Source organism: Psammomys obesus, unplaced genomic scaffold, assembly GCF_907164565.1.
Source record: "Psammomys obesus unplaced genomic scaffold, mPsaObe1.curated_primary_1811, whole genome shotgun sequence".
NCBI lineage: Eukaryota > Metazoa > Chordata > Mammalia > Rodentia > Muridae > Psammomys > Psammomys obesus.
Window position 1 is genome coordinate 101,689 of NW_026596085.1, and position 15,460 is coordinate 117,148.

A 15,460-nucleotide genomic window follows, 5' to 3' on the forward strand; every position below is an offset into this window, starting at 1 on the left:
CCTGTCCTTAGGTGCAACAGTGGGGAGGACTCAGGATCTGTCAGAAAAGGCTTGTGACTCCCCAGGAATCACAAGGAGACTGCAGGCAGCTCTCAGGCTGAGGACGCAGCCCCGGCTGAGCGCTGTGCACACTCGGTGCCAGTGTGCTCACTGGGCTGATGTTGCATCCTGTGCCTCATGGGCGTCTCTGCTTCCACCATCCCCAGTGCGAGGAGATGAAGGCCACAGTGATCCGGCACGGAGAGACCCTGCGCCGCACCAGGGAGGAGATCAATGAGCTGAACCGCACGATCCAGAGGCTGACGGCTGAGGTCGAGAATGCCAAGTGCCAGGTACAGACGTGTCAGCCGGGCTGAGACCTGAGGCTGGATGCCCACGCAGTGCCACGCAGCCAGCCGTGTCCCGCTCTGATCCTACCATTTAGTCCTCCGCCTATCTGCACAGCTAGACTTCCTAACCACAATCACTCAGGTTGGCCCATGTGACCAAGGCAAGAGGCTGCCTCTAGAATGTTCCCAACTGGTGGGAAAGACTGGGAACCTGCTGAAAATAGACAGGGAGACCCAGGCTCCATTGGCTACCCTGTCCTCTTCCGTGTCTCCAGAACACCAAGCTGGAGGCCGCCGTGACCCAGTCTGAGCAGCAGGGAGAGGCCGCCCTCACTGATGCCCGCTGCAAGCTGGCTGAGCTGGAGGCTGCCCTGCAGAAGGCCAAGCAGGACATGGCCTGCCTGCTCAAGGAGTACCAGGAGGTGATGAACTCCAAGCTGGGACTGGACATAGAGATCGCCACCTACAGGCGCCTGCTGGATGGCGAGGAGCAGAGGTGGGTCTCTCCCAGAGGAATCAAATGCCATTGCCTTTAGCTGACCAATAGGCAGACTGCAGTGAGGGTTTGGGGTGGTGGTGAAATCTTTCTTTGGGCCCTTTGAGGCTGTGTTTATGATGGGCTGTGTTTATAACGGGTGGTGTTCTGACTTTTTAGGGCAAATTCTGACATGTGGGTCATGGAAGGGGGTGGGGTCTGTGCATCCCACTCTGTTGAGCGTCATAAGTTCTTTCCTGTCTCCTCACAGACTGTGTGAAGGTGTGGGCGCTGTGAATGTCTGTAAGTATTGGAGGCTTTGGTGTCATCTAACCACCTGTAGCTGAGGGCAGAGTGTGAAAGGCGGAGTTTAGATGGGAGTTAAATGCAAAGCAGGAACTGGCACAGTAGCAGGGAGGGGTTTGGGGTCAGAGGAAAAGACCAGACGCTTCGCAGGAAGGGTTCTGGCTCTTAATCCAGGAGTTCCAGGCCAGGGAACAGGGTCCTACAGAAAACAGGAGGCCTCCCCAATCCGCTCTGAGTCATGCTTCCTGATCCGCAGGCGTGAGCAGCTCCCGTGGAGGGGTCGTGTGTGGGGACCTGTGCGTGTCGGGCTCTCGGCCTGTGACAGGCAGCGTGTGCAGCGCCCCGTGCAGCGGGAATGTGGCGGTGAGCACTGGCCTGTGCGCGCCCTGTGGCCGTAAATGTTAGGACCCGCATTCACCGGCCGCTGTAGCATCCCGCCCCCTGAGCCACCCCGGCTGCCCAGTCCTGAGACCCGGAACAAGCGACCTCTCACTCCAGGCCTCTCTGGTCTGCCTGGACGACCCCCTGCTCTCAGAAGCAAATATGGGGTGAGGAGCTAGAGGGCGGGGCTAGGGCAGCCCCTACCCTGCCTTGCCCTCAGCTCCCCCTCCTCCCCAATCTCTGTCTCCATCTGTTTCCAATAAATGAATGTAGTCAACTCTGAGCCTTGTGCGTCTCTGTCGGCCTTCTAAGGCTGCATCACACGGGAACCAAGGTGGGCTTCCCAGATGTCCTTTGTCCCTGGGCTCTCATCAGCCTCAGGCCTTCGAAAGGCCACTCTGGGCTCTCACATGGTGAGCCACACTCCGGCTCCCAGGAGAGAGGAAAGCAGGGCAGAGGTGAGCAGTGGCTGGGCAGGGCCTGTCTCTTGGTCGAAGGCTGCACCTGCACCGCGCGTCCTGCGCTTCACTCTGCCGCCACTGCCTTCCAGGAAGCAGCCGGAGCGGCTTCTGTCAGTGCTGGGCCATACGCTTCACTTCTCCAGCGCCTGAAGCTTGAGGGGACGTCACTCATGTCAGGTGAGGACCCTCGTACCTGAGTGAGTCACGGACTCCTACAGGCACAAACACACGAACGTGACAAAAAGCTTCCCAAATCCTCTGACCTGGCTTTCTCTTCTTCGTGGAGACCCTTTGGAGGTTTAGGGCCCTGCCATAGCTGCTGCTTTGCCTCAGACACAGCAGACAGCACACAGCAAGGTGATGGAGGCTGCTGTGTCTCTCCACAGCTGAGTGGAATGTAGGCTGTGTGCTCACTTGCTCTTGTTTGCACAAGTCTAAGACAGGGATGACAAAAGGAACCCCAACTCAAGGAACCCCGAACTTAAGAGACCCCTAAGTCAAGGGGCCCCCAATCCAAGGGACCCCCATCTAGGGGTCCCCAACCCAAGGGACCCCCACCTCAAGGGGCCCCCAACCCAAGGGACCCCCACCTCAAGGGGCCCCAACTCAAGCCAGGCCTTGAGTGCCATTGGTTGCCCTACCGTCACTCTCTCACCTTGCTGAGCTCTGACCCTCACTTTCCTCCTTACTGTCCGGCTACACGACCTCCACGTCCTCCAGGCTTTGGGTTTGTGAGCACTCGGTGAGTGTAGGGTAGGGTGTAAACAGACCCCACAAGGACAGTTAGTCGAGATTTTCAACCTAACTGGTTCTGGGGTCAACCAAGAAACCTGTTTCTGCGTAGACCTGTCTTCCTGGGAAGACTGGCTGAGGGAAGGCCCTCCCTGAGAGGGGGCAGCGCTGCCCGGCAGTGGCCCAGTAGGAAGGGGTCTGAAAGAAAGGCGACGCTGCTCCCGCCTGCCTGTCTCTGCTCCCTGTGGGTGAGAGGCCCTCCTTGAGGGCATCTAGTCTGCCATTTGCAGGGATGCTGGCGTCCTTGTTTCCTCAGCCTCGTAGGCTGAAGGTCAATGGTTCTCCAGAGCTGGGAGTTCAGTCTCATGGCTTCAGCGGCTACTAGCAAACAGCCAGCATCCCTGCATGGTGCGTGCGTGTAATGTGTACACGTTATTTGGGCTCCGTTCCTCTAGGAGCTTCTGGTTGAAGCAGCGGCTGTGCTGGTTAGGGGCGTGACACCAGGAGTCAAGAAGAAGTGGCGGTGGGCTGGAACAGCTGAGCAGCATTCTGGGAAGGGTTCCTCCACTGCCCCTTCCCCTGGGCCTGTCTGCCTGCTGCGGCTCTACCTGCAGCCGAGGGAGGCCAGCCAGCCTTGCTCTCTGTACAGCGTGCTGGCCGTGCAGACTGGAACAGAGCACGCGCTTGCATACACCAGGCCCTGGGCTCCCTCGCCTGCACTGCAAGGAACAGTTTTAAATCCCGCAGGATGGGACGGACTAACAGTGGGGAGGGACACAGCATATCCCTGGGTAGGTCAGCTCAGACTGCCAGCTCTCCATCTGTCTGAAGCTACCTATGCGAATGAGACAGGCACTGTCCTGGGGGCTAAGCAGAGCCGTGAATCCAGCTGAGCACGCAGCACTCCCAGTGAGTGAGCGAGCGCTGTGAAGCATGAGGCAGGAAGGCATTTCCTGTGGTGGGTGTGCTGAGCCAGTGGGAGGCCAGCAGGAGGGATCAATGGTGGGGGTTCCCAAGGACTCTTCCCCTGAGGGCCCTTCATGCAGGTGAGACCTTGACAATTCCGTGTGAGCAGAGTACAATTTATTAAGGGGGAGAGAGGGGAGAGGGAGACAGAGAGACAGGCCTAAGACTGTGTGTATGTGTGTGTGTGTGTGTGTGTGTGTGTGTGTGTGTGTGTGTGTGTGTATTTTGTGGCTTTTAACTCGCATTGCTCAAAGGATCTAATTTATAACCAGGCTACAAAGTTAAAGTATAAAAGTAAAGTTTAAATTTTAAGGAAAAAACATACACACTGGCTTCCTTCTCTCATCTTACACACTTTCTTACACACTTCCCTGTCGTGGGAGCGGAAGAGCTGGCCCAGCCGTCAGGAACACCTCTTGCGCTCTCCCACAGGACCTGAGTTCAGTTCTCAGCAACCATGGCACGGGCTCACAACCGCCGCTAACTCCAGTTCTAGGGGATCTTCAGGAACCTGTGTGCACGCTGCAAACGCTCACACAGACGTGCACACGTACACACAAAACTAAAGAAATAAGTCTTTCAAAGATGAGAATGAAACTGTAAGGTGATTTGTGAGTCTAGATTAAGAGACGAATGCCTGAAAGTTAGCTTCAGAGTCCTGTGCTTGGTCCTTACCAAACGAGGCCTGAGTGTTGCTCTGACACTCATTTCCGATCAATAACGCTCATTTCCGATTTCCTCTGCCCGGGCTTCTTTCCTCTTTGGGAGGTCTTCCCTGATTCAGGCAACGTGTTAAATTCAGCCATTTTCCCCCTTCCAATGACCCTAATTTCCCGTCTTCCTCTCACACCTCACCCTTGTAAAGAGAAGAATGACCGAACTGGGGACAGCCCTGCTCCCTTCAGAAGTCACCCCAACTCGGAACCAGTGACTCCCCATAAGGCCACGTGGGGAGCCCCTTCCGTCCCAGGCTGGACCATGACCCACAGCTTGGGTAACATCTCCGAGAATGGGTCCCAAACCACAGATATTCTGGTGACTCAAATGGCCCTAGCCCAGAAAAGTAGTCCTACCTGGGCCCAGACTCGGGATCTCAGGACAGACAGCAGGCAAGTGGAAGCCATGGGGGTTAGGGGGACACTGAAGCCAGGATGCAGGCAGCTAGCCGGAAGTCCTTCTGGCTGCCAGCCCCTTAGATATTCCTGACCTCACTTCCCTCAAGGCCCCCTTCCCTGACACACATGCTGGAACTGGAGCTAGAAAAACTGACCTTGAAAACCTAACTCACTAGCTACAAGGGACCTAGACCTGGACACAGGGAGTTCACAGGTGGGGGGGGGGGGACGCACCTCCCACACACACACCCGGGGCTCCTTGTGTTGAGAGAGTTGGTAAAAATGAGGATTTGGTTAGAGAAAACCGGAGATGACCTGCTGGGGCCGATGAGCTGTGCGTGGCTAGGCTACCAGCAAGCCAAGTTTCCATCCATTCCTTTTCCATGAGACTGTCATGTTTACCCAAGAAAGGAGTCTTTTGGATACCTGTCCCTCAGGTGCTGCATCAGGAAAACTGCCTTAAAAGGCGATGCTGGGCCTCTGGCTAGTGACGCACCCGTGCCCCACCCAGAGACGTGGAGAGCAAGAACTGCTGTTCCCAAGACACACTGGTGACATAATCCTTTTCGCAAGGTAAAAGAATGTGAACTCTCCAAACAGATTCAGCTCTCCAGCCCACCTTCCTCAGGCCACGCCCACCCCCACCCCACCTTGTCCAAGTGCAGTCACCTTGGGAAAACTCACACCGAAATATCCCTCCGGACTGGACGCAGGCGTGAGGTCACTTCCTGTGGCTCAGTGTGTTGCTCTCGGCCAGTTCCTGAAGGAGAACTCCGGCCGGGGCCACCCAGCTACAGCAGCGAAGACTTTTCACTTCCCCAGCCCACCCCATCCTTCTGTATTCCTGTGGCCAGCTAAGAACTATCCTTTCACCGCCATTCAAGAAGAGCTGGGAGCTGCGCCTGCTTGTCACCCCAGCACTTGGGGTGCTGGGGCAGAAAAATTTGACTTCAGTCCGGGGCTGCACAGGAAGGTCCATGCCCGTCTGAGTAGCATAACGGGACCCTGTCTCTAAAACAAGTGGGAAGGGCGTCTGGAATGTAGTTTCCCAGGCATGTTCAAGTCACTGGGTTTGAGCCTCAACTCCAAAGCCAGGATTGGGGGAGTGAAGGAGTGAGTGAGTCCCCTGTCCCTCTCCGTCCCTCTGCCGGAGAGTTGACTGTGACCCCAGGCACACGGTCTGTGGAGTTTACCCTGCCTCACTTGCGACACCCTCCAACTCACCCGCCCCATCCCCATCGTAAAGACCCCGTCGTACAATAACAAGTCACTCAAAACTAAGTCACCTTGCACCCACAGGCCATAATGTTCCTTCATGGTATTCCTGGTTGGAGCCGTGGGGTGGCCTGGAAGTCAGGTTCAGACAGGCTGGCTGCTTAGCCACCGCAGAACATTTTTATTAAAGGAGCAAGTTTGTATTAACGGGGGGGGGGGTAGGGCAAGTCAGAGGGGCAGAGTGCAGGGTTCAGGTCAGCCACAGCCATGTCTACGTCTAGTTCTAGGTGAGGTGCCAAAGGGAGAGGTGAGGCAAGGGTCAGCTCTGTGGGTAAGGGAACTGAGACCCAAGTCTTTGGGCAGAAGCCTGATTTTTCTAGTCTCCCTCATAGGGACCCGTTCAACATTCACGGGAGCCAAAGCCCCCGACACAACTGGTGGAGCTGCAGGGAACGAAGCCACCACCGGGGGCGCTCATGTCCAGGCTACTGGAACCAACTCTGTGTGCTTGCAGCGGAGCAGGGGTCAGGCCTGGACCTCCAGTGACGTCACCGTCGGGGGCTGTGCCGAGAGACCAGAGGGAGGACTCAGGGAAGCCTTCCGGCCCAGAGAGGCTCCTCAGCACCAGACAGGAGGCAGTGCTCCCCGAGGGAGCAGACAGGTTGTCCTCCGGCCCAGAGCACCCACAGAATCACTCTCTGAGAAGAAACAGCCCGCCACCGCCACCATCTGCACAGAGACAGAGGCCCCTCTCTGCCTTCTCCCGGACTGAGGGAACCAGGGAGGGATGACAGCCAATCTCACATCTTACCGAGTTACTTACCCACACTCCCTGACCCAAGGCCCAGACCAAGCCTGTGGCAAAAAGAAACAACAGCTAAGTCAACCCACCTCCCAGCTTTCCCAGGAAGGATGCCTCCCAGACCGGATAGAGCCTGCCAGCTTGCAGGCTCCTGGGCCCTGGCCTTGGCTCCTCTCACTGACTCCTTGTCTTGGTGGACAAATGGCTGTACTGTCTGACCCTGACTCAGCCCACACCCCATGCTGGGCCTTCTTGATCAAGGAGCCATGAAAGTGTGGAAAGGCTGGCCGCAAGAGAGCCAAGGCCTGGCACCCTTTCCTCACCTCCGCTCCTCGCCCTCCAGCAGGCGCCTGTAGGTGGCGATCTCGAAGTCCAGACCCAGCTTGACAACCATGAGCTCCTGGTACTCTCGAAGCTGCCGAGCCATGTCCTGCTTGGCCCGCTGCAGGGCGGCCTCCAGCCAGGCCAGTTTTCCCTTAGCGCTGACTGAGGCCATGTCATGCAGGGCCTTCAAGTCCTTGGCTTTCTCTACTTCACAAGGCTGGGAACGAAGCAAAGAGCACAGACGTCTTCAGCCTCATTCCTCCGGCCTCAGGGATCGAGGCGGTACTCGAAGCAGGTGTGAGGATGATCCCTGGGCAGGAGGAAGCAGGGTCTGGTCTCTCCGAGATCTGTGTGCTTGTTTAAACCTATCTGCACCAATGCCCTCAGCCTTCGTAACACTGTGACCCTTTAATACGGTTCCTTAGGTTGTGGTGACCCCCCCAAGTTATAACCGTAGTTTTAATACTGCTGTGAATTGTAGTTAAATATGTGATATGTGCCCCCCCGAAGGGGCCATGACCCACAGGTTGAGAACCACTGATTTAGACCATGAGCTTCCAAACAAATGTGCTTGCCCACCCCCTGCACTCAAGATTGACAGTGGAGACCACCCCCTGGAATGGCCAAGAACTGTGTCTCAATGATGGCAGTCTTCACGTGAGGGAAGATTAGGGATGTGTCAAATGTTCTTTGTCGAGATAACTGGGATCAGTGTTTCTTAAGGATTGTGCAGGGTCTGGAGGTGAAAGCCTGCACTCCCAGCTGCTCAGGAGGCCGAGGCAGGGGAATGAGAAGTTTAAGGCCTTTCTGAGCTGCAGAGAGTTCAAGGCCAGCTTGGGAAAGCTTGTGGAGGCCTCACATCTCACTGAAGAAGGATACAGGGTTGGGAAATCTCTCAGTAGCAGAGTGCTGACCTACTATGCGGGTGACTCTGCCTGCTACTCCCCCCCCCCCGCATCCCACCCAAATCTCCAACACATGAGAAACACAGACTGCTCTCCCGTAGGATCCGGGGTGCACATCTCTGGAAACACTGTTTGCAACACTGTCTTGGTGAGGTGCCTGCTGCTTGGGTAATCAGGGCAGCTGTGTGGTTAGGGGAGACTCACTGGGGCCTTCCCACACTTTCTGTGTCCACGGGGACCCCAAAGTCACCCGTTCCTGGACAAGGAGCCATAAACAGCGAATCAAGCCCAAGACACTTGTGTCTGCAGAAAGCGAGACAAGACCCAGAACAGAGGCCCTGGGTAGAGGGCACAAAACGAGCCAGGCAGGCTTAGAGAAGTCTTGGGGGAGGGGTGGGGCTGGGGGTGGATAAGAGCCTGGGAGAAAGAAGATATCCATGAGCATTCCATGTGCCTGAGCCTGAGTCTCAACCCCCTTCAGGCTGGCCTAGAGGAAGTGAAAAAGATGAAGAGCCAAACACATAACATCCTGTTCCCAGAGGGACTAGGCCTCTCCCTTCCCTGGAGTGGCCAGGACTTTTCCCATCCGCTTTCAGTCTTTCCTTTCTCCAGAAGCATGTCCCTCTAGACCAGTGGTCCTCAGGCCTGTGGGTCATGACCCCTTTGGGGGTCGAATGTCAGCTATGCTGCCTATCTGGTGTTTATATCACCATTCACGGCAGTAGCAAAATTATAGTTGTGACGAAGCAACAAAATAAGCATGTGGTCAAGGTCCCCACACTACGAGGAACTGCAGTATCGGGTCGCAGCGTTAGGAAGGCTGAGAGCTTCTGCTGCAGGGGCAGGTGCTCGGGCCTTTCCTCTCCTACAGGATGGAGCAGCTGAGGCGGAGCCAAAGCCAAAGGATAGGCAGAAGGGCAGAGACAGCCCTGAGAGGACAGTCACCATGAGGAATCGTGCTTTGCTACGGCTGACTCTTCGTGGGTCTCTGGGGGGTGGCAAGGGGCTTGTCTTTGTGGGTTTGCTTGCTTGTTTGGGGGCAATATGTCATTATTCTAGGCCTGTCTGGACCCCACTGTGCAGCCCAGACTGGCTTCAACCGGAAATCCTTCCACTTAGGCCAAGCACTGGGACAGTTTGCCTTGTGATTGAAGGGCGTGAGCCCCAGGGCCTCGGGTACCACAGGCAAGCATTCTGCCGATGCACGCTCTAACAAGCCTCTTAACTCAGAGCACCCGAGCCCGAGCTACAGCACAGGCTGGCCTGGTGCTGCGGGTGCCAGCACACCCACCTGGGCCTTCGTGTGTTTGAGGTAAAACTTGTAATTTCTCATCCTGAGTTCAGAATTAACATTAGGGCAAAGCAAAAGACAAAAACAAACTCCGAGACGTTAGAAAAATACACAAACACTATAAAGGGAAGATCAAGCGTTTGGGTTGATACTTATTGTGTTTGTTAATTGTCTCTCCATATAAGACAGAGCCCAGGCAAAGGGAGGCCTGGGCTACACATGCAGCCAACACTGCTGTGTGCTCAGACATACACACACACTCACACACACACACACACACGGACGCACACACCTTCCAAAGGATGAGGGGATGTAGAGGTGTCACAGGGAATGGCGCACCCTCTGCCGTGCCCCGCCCCTCCCCCACCCTGTGCCTCCCCTGACTCTGAGGACCACCCACCTCCATCCTCAGCTGCTGGACAGCCTGGTTCAGCCTGTTCAGGGCCTCCTTGCTGTGCCTCGGGGTCTGCACACACTTCTGCACGGAGGCCTTCATCTCCTCACACTGGGGTGGGCAGCAGAGCAGAGCGGAGGTCAGGGACGAGGAGAAGGCAAGGCTAGAGCAGCCCCGCCTGGACACCCGCTGTCCCTGCTCAGTCCTCTCCTGGGGGAGCGTCAGGTCTCCACTGTGTAGCCGGTGAAGCCGGTGCACTCCACGGCCAGTCTTGCAGATGGCGAAGAGAGCCTGGGGCACACTCACGGATGGAGATGTGTCCAAGGCGCTTAGGGGCTGAGCAACCCGGATTCACCCCAGGAACAGGGAGAGGTAAGCCCTGTGAAACCAAGCCCTGAAACCGCCGTGTGGTAACTCTTAATGTTAACGCCACTTCATATTTTTTATTAATTTGTGGTACGTGTGTGTGTGTGTGTGAGAGAGAGAGAGAGAGAGTAAGAGTCTGTGTGGAGGCCAGAGGTCAGTTTTGAGTGTTGCTCCCCCAGGACCTTAGATGTGTGTGTTTCACCTTGTTTTTTGAGACAGTCTCTCACTAGAGTCTAGGTCTTGTCCATCAGGCTAGGCTGGCTGGCCAGAGACCGCCAGGGACCCTCCTGCCTCTGGCACACAAGCACACACCACCACACCCATGTGGCATGGGTTCTCAGGACCAAACTTGGGTCCTCAGGCTGTGCGAGGAGCATGGCCTCGTGCACTGAGGTGTCTCCTCCAGCTTCCCAGGCTGCACATTAAGCCTTTGCTCTCCACTGTGAGAGGCAGGCGAAACCATACCTGCCTCCGTCTGGCCAGGACCTGCTCACACCAGCACAGTAGGAACAGACAGGGCCAGGTTCTAAAACAGCGCCTCCCACAAGTGTCTCTGCCCCCTTCCTGCCGCATGTGTGTGAGGTAAGCAGGACACCACGCACAGCTTGTGGCTGGCAGCACTTCGAAGGCCTGGCTGAATACAGAACCCTCGTCCCATGCCGCTAACAAGCCGCGTGCAAGTCTCACCATGGTAAAGGACCTTCTGGCGCCTCCAGACCTCGAGGGTGCCACAGCCGGCTCCTGCCAAAATGCTCACAACAGCCTCAGGTCTGAGCGTACTCCTTCCAGAGCTTTGTGACCTCACTTGGTTACGGATACAAGGTTCTGATTGGAGTCTTCAGACGCAGGAGATGGAAGGAGCTGTGACCCAGGCCTGAGGAGGCCCAAGGAGGCCCGGAGGGAGGGGCTTCCTCCCAGGACCCGGGTTACTGTGTGGTGTGACTCTCCCTTACTTGGTGTAATTCTATTTTTATTTTGTCACTTTTCCTTTCTCACAAAGATGGTGCATGCATGGGGCTGAGGACACAGCTTGGTGATTAAAAGCATTCGCTGCTCTGGCAGAGAACCTGGGTTCAGGTCCCAGCACCCACATGATCACAACCATCACTAATTCCAGTTCCAGGGAGATCTGACCCCCCCATCTTATGTCTCTGGGCACCGGGCACCGGGAATTACACGCTGACAAATCACTCGTGCACATAAATAACTCCGGAAGAAAAAGTCAGATGGTGTACACCCCGAAGTCCACGTGTGCACAGCATGTGATGGGCAGGTAATTTCACAGGGTGACAGGAAATTATTCCCAAGCTCGTTACCCTTTCTCATTGGTAATGTATAAAAACATCCTCTCCAGCGTAACTTTCAGCAATTAAATATATATATAACTGCATTAGCTACCTCCTTGTGGCTGGGACAAATATCTGACTTAAGAAAGAAAGGGTTAGTGGTGGCTCACAGTTCCAGCGTGCACAGTCCCTCATGGCAGGAAGGCAGCCTAAGGCTGATGCTCTGTGCCTGCATCGGGAGGTGAGAGGGAGAGAGAATGGTCCACGCCAGGCCCACGTTCTTCCTTTTTGTTCAGTCCAAGGCCTCGGCCGGTGGAAATGATGCTGTCTGTATTTATGGTGGGTTTGGTTTGTTTTCATGGAAATTCTCAGTCCCGTCAAGTTGAGGACAATCGAAATTAACCATCACAGCAATGAATCTTGGGTGCAGTCTTGCCCACCGGTGACGTGTGGCCTCTCTTCAGAGGCTGGCTATGGGTGTGTCTCCACCTGCCTGTTCCCCGTTGGGTGGTTTTCCTGATGCAACTGTGAGTGTTCTTTATTTCCTGGGATATAGCTTTACATCCACCATTCACAAGTCCTAGCTCCAAGGTTTTAGCTGGTCTTTGTTCTCTCTACGGCTTATTTGGATAAATGAAAGTCCTTAGTTTTAATGTTTAACATCAGCATCTTCTTTCGTTCATCTTCTGTGTTTTAAAATCCTAGATCTCATTGTCTCTCTTCCTAATGTGATCACATAGAATGATTGTTTCACTATCACTTGTTTGTTTGCTGGGCTTATTAAAGATGAGTGGCTGAACCTAGCCTGTTGGGGCTGACGCTGAAGAACCCCAATAACAGACTTTTAGGCCAGAGCAATGCCGAGGTACACATGAACTGGATACAAGTCAGAAAGCACCCCAAGGACATCTGCCAGTGAAGGAGAAGCCACCACAGGCTTCACTGCAGGAGACACTCGGCTCCCTCCGTTCTCTACTATGCAGGGTTCTATTTGCTCTCATAAGGGAAGCCTCATTTTTCTGGGGCTTGATTTTTAGTATTTATTTTATTGCTCATGTCTGTGTGTCTCTCTGTCTGACTGTGTGCCAGTGTGTGTCTGGCCATGTGTGCCTGTCTGTCTGTATTTGTGGATGTTTGTATCTATCTGCCTCTGTGTGAATGTGCGTCTATCTGAGTGTGTGTCTGTGTGTGAGTGTGTGCATGTGTCTGCGTGTCTATATGTTTGTCTTTCTGCGTGAGTGTGTATGTGTGTCCACACTTGAATGCTCAACACATGTAGGGTGTCTGTGGAGGCAGAAGCGTGTGTCAGATGCCCAGAGCGGTAGGTAGAGCAGGTTGTGGGATGCTTGCGTGGGTGCTGGGACTTGAACTCTGGTCCTCTGGAAGAGCAGAAGCGTTGTTAAGTGCTAAGCCCTCTCTGCACCCCCATGGGCTCCTGATGTGCCCATCTCTGGTATCTGCGTCCACTGTTGGCACATTTCTTGAAATTTTATTTCAGTGATTGTAGTTTCCAATTCTAAAAATGTCCACTGTATTCTGTTCTATTTTCTTTTCGTTCACTCGTTGAGAATAAGCAAGTGCTTTGAATGTATTTGTGTCCACTTCCCTAAAGTCTTCATTTGCTAAATTCATCATCTTGGCAACCTATTATACCAAGGTGGGTGGACCAGAGCCTGGCGGGCACACTCGCTTTCCTTGATGCCAACCCGAAGGCCTCCAGGACCCCCTACAGAAGGAAAGGAAAACAATTCATCCCCAGCAGCATTTAATGAACTCTAATAGCTCTTATTCATCTTAGAGATTTCAATCTTGTTATTTTAACAGAATAAATTAAATTTCGTGGGCTGGGGATAGCTCATTGGTAGAGTGATTGCCTGGCATGTTCAAAGTCCTGGGTTCAGTCCCTGGGGGTGGGGGGTGAAGCTTCCCTGAGCTTAGATCTAGGGAGAGTGTAGCCTGAACCACAAAGCTGGAACGGTCTTTCGTCTCTGTGTTCCCAGGATAATCAGGCTACAGCTGCTACTCAGAAAAGGTGTACAGAACGCCTGCATGAACGGACAGAGGGACAGCGTCCTGGCTCCTGCCTGCTGCGGGGACAAACATCCTGACAAAAAGCAGCTGAGGGGAGGAAAATATTTACTTGTCTCACAGTATCAAATTATAGTTCGTCATTTCCAGGGAAGTCCAGGCAAGATCTGGAGTAGCTAGTCACTGTCAAGAGCAAAGGGAAAATAAAGACTCCCTTGCCTGCTTGCGACCTTGATCCCTGCATCTTTTACATAGTGTGTGTGTGTGTGTGTGTGTGTGTGTGTGTGTGTGTGTGTGTACACATACTGCTCTACTAGCCTTAGTGGCACATGACTTTAATTCCAGATCTCAGGAGGCAGAGACAGGAGGATCTCTGTGAGTTCAAGGCTAGCCTGGTCTACATATCAAGTTCTAGGATGGCCAGGACTGCAGAGAGAGACTCTGTCTCAAGAAACAACAACTCAAACCATACATTCTTAAAAACTCACTCACTGCTCTAGCCTTATCTTTGTGTCTCCTGGACATTTGTCTACCTCCTCTGTCACTCCCTTCTGTCCCTCAGTTCCCTTCCATGGAAATGAAGACTTGGAAGAGGTTCATCCCTGGAAAATTGCCCTGTCCCTTATTTTTTTAATTATTGGAGACTGACCCTAGAGCCTTGCAAATGGCCAGCCTAGAAGCTGCACCCACAGTGCTCCAGGACACCCAAACTGTTACTGAAGGCTGCCAACAGACATGGTGTTGCAGGTGTGCAAGGGCTGGGCCCTTCACTGCTGCCAGCAGTACCTAAAGCTGTGTCCGGGGGAGCCCACGGTGGGGGTCAAAGGCCCCGCCGATGTTCTGCCTGCAAAATTCCCCCAGAGAAGCCAAAGGTGCTGAGGTGGGGTGTATAGAAAATGCAGCTGAAGATGCATCCAGACCCCAGTGCTAGCGGGCTCCATTGCCAGAACTCACACAAAGCCACCCAGTGGTGACTCTAGACCCACAGGGCAGAGCCACAGGAGGAAGAGCTTGGTCTGCTGTGTCCCTCGTTGCCACCCATTTATAAACCCAGATAGCAAGGGCCTCTGCCTCCCCAGGTCTAGGCCATTTGTCACTTACGGGCTTGGAGGATGTTGCCCATTTCTCCTTCCCCCTGGGCTCACATCATGAAGTTGGACCTTTGGCAAATCCTGTGTTCTAGTCGATGTGAAATCTCAGCAGGCTTCTTTCTCCGTTGAGGCTTGGGGACGTCCATTTGCCAAGTTCCACCAGGGCCCCTGAACACTGAGGGCAGCAGGGGGCAGAGGGAGGCCACATCAGGCTGTAGCCTTTGGATTACTAGCCAGGCTCCAAACCTTGGCTTTTCAGTTGGGCCACGGGATAAGCTGTGGCCGCAGACAAAGGGCAGGCCGTCCCCACTCTGCACGGGGCACCTTGGCGGCGTTGAGACAGAGAGCCTACACAGTTACTCTATACTGACAGTTTGCTGTCCCCTGAGCACCGTGCTGACCTGGTGTGGACGCCCCTCACCTTACCCTCTTGGTGCTCTGGACAAGTCTGATTAGAGCAGTGCCAGCTGGGCAACTGGGGCTCGGATACTATGTACGGTTTCTCTCCAGTGAGGATGGCGGAGCTTGACAAGTGTGCCACAGAGAAGAAAGGGTACTTTCGAGGTACTGCATCGCTGTTCACAACCTTTCACCCTGAAGTCATCAGAAGTAGTGGGGGGGCAAGTGAGCGCGTGCACACAGCACTCCCTCTGTTCTCTGACCTTCCCAGTCCTCACACTCGCCAGATCTGACCAAAGAAGCATCTCCCCCAAGAACCTGCCCTAACCTGCTCCAAAACCCCAAGCTGAGGCTCACACAGGCAAACGTCCATTTGGCTTTTGGGGTTCTATGCTCATTCCTCTACTGCTCCTACACAGAACCTGTGCGTGCCGGCCCCGACCCAGCTGACCTCCCCGCTCGCTCTCTGAGCCCGGTTGCTGCTGGGCATAATGACCAAGACAAAACAGCAGCTCCACCCAGATAGGTATGCCAGAGATGAAGGGCCAAGGCCGTGCTTTGCCGAGCTTCCCAGGGCTGAGGCGGGCACGCCCC

General features: G+C 54.6%; 2 protein-coding genes across 2 annotated transcripts in view; one reads left to right on the forward strand and one right to left on the reverse strand.

Annotated features, from left to right (window-relative positions):
- LOC129690963 (keratin, type II cuticular Hb1) overlaps positions 1 to 2,102 on the forward strand; it is a 5,052-nt gene extending 2,950 nt beyond the window's left edge. Inside the window, exons 6-10 of the mRNA XM_055626801.1 lie at positions 187 to 332; positions 605 to 825; positions 1,076 to 1,107; positions 1,367 to 1,504; positions 1,867 to 2,102. Of these exons, the coding sequence (XP_055482776.1) occupies positions 187 to 332; positions 605 to 825; positions 1,076 to 1,107; positions 1,367 to 1,504; positions 1,867 to 2,102 (773 nt within the window). The remainder of the gene's footprint in view (positions 1 to 186; positions 333 to 604; positions 826 to 1,075; positions 1,108 to 1,366; positions 1,505 to 1,866) is intronic.
- Positions 2,103 to 6,380: 4,278 nt separating this feature from the next.
- LOC129690964 (keratin, type II cytoskeletal 59 kDa, component IV-like) lies at positions 6,381 to 10,720 on the reverse strand. The gene is made up of 5 exons (XM_055626802.1): positions 10,665 to 10,720; positions 9,703 to 9,997; positions 7,106 to 7,323; positions 6,804 to 6,835; positions 6,381 to 6,541 (listed from the first exon to the last, which is right to left on the reverse strand). The coding sequence occupies exons 1-5, from the start codon at positions 10,718 to 10,720 to the stop codon at positions 6,381 to 6,383; spliced, it is 762 nt and encodes a 253-aa protein (XP_055482777.1).
- Between the last annotated feature and the right edge of the window lie 4,740 nt (positions 10,721 to 15,460).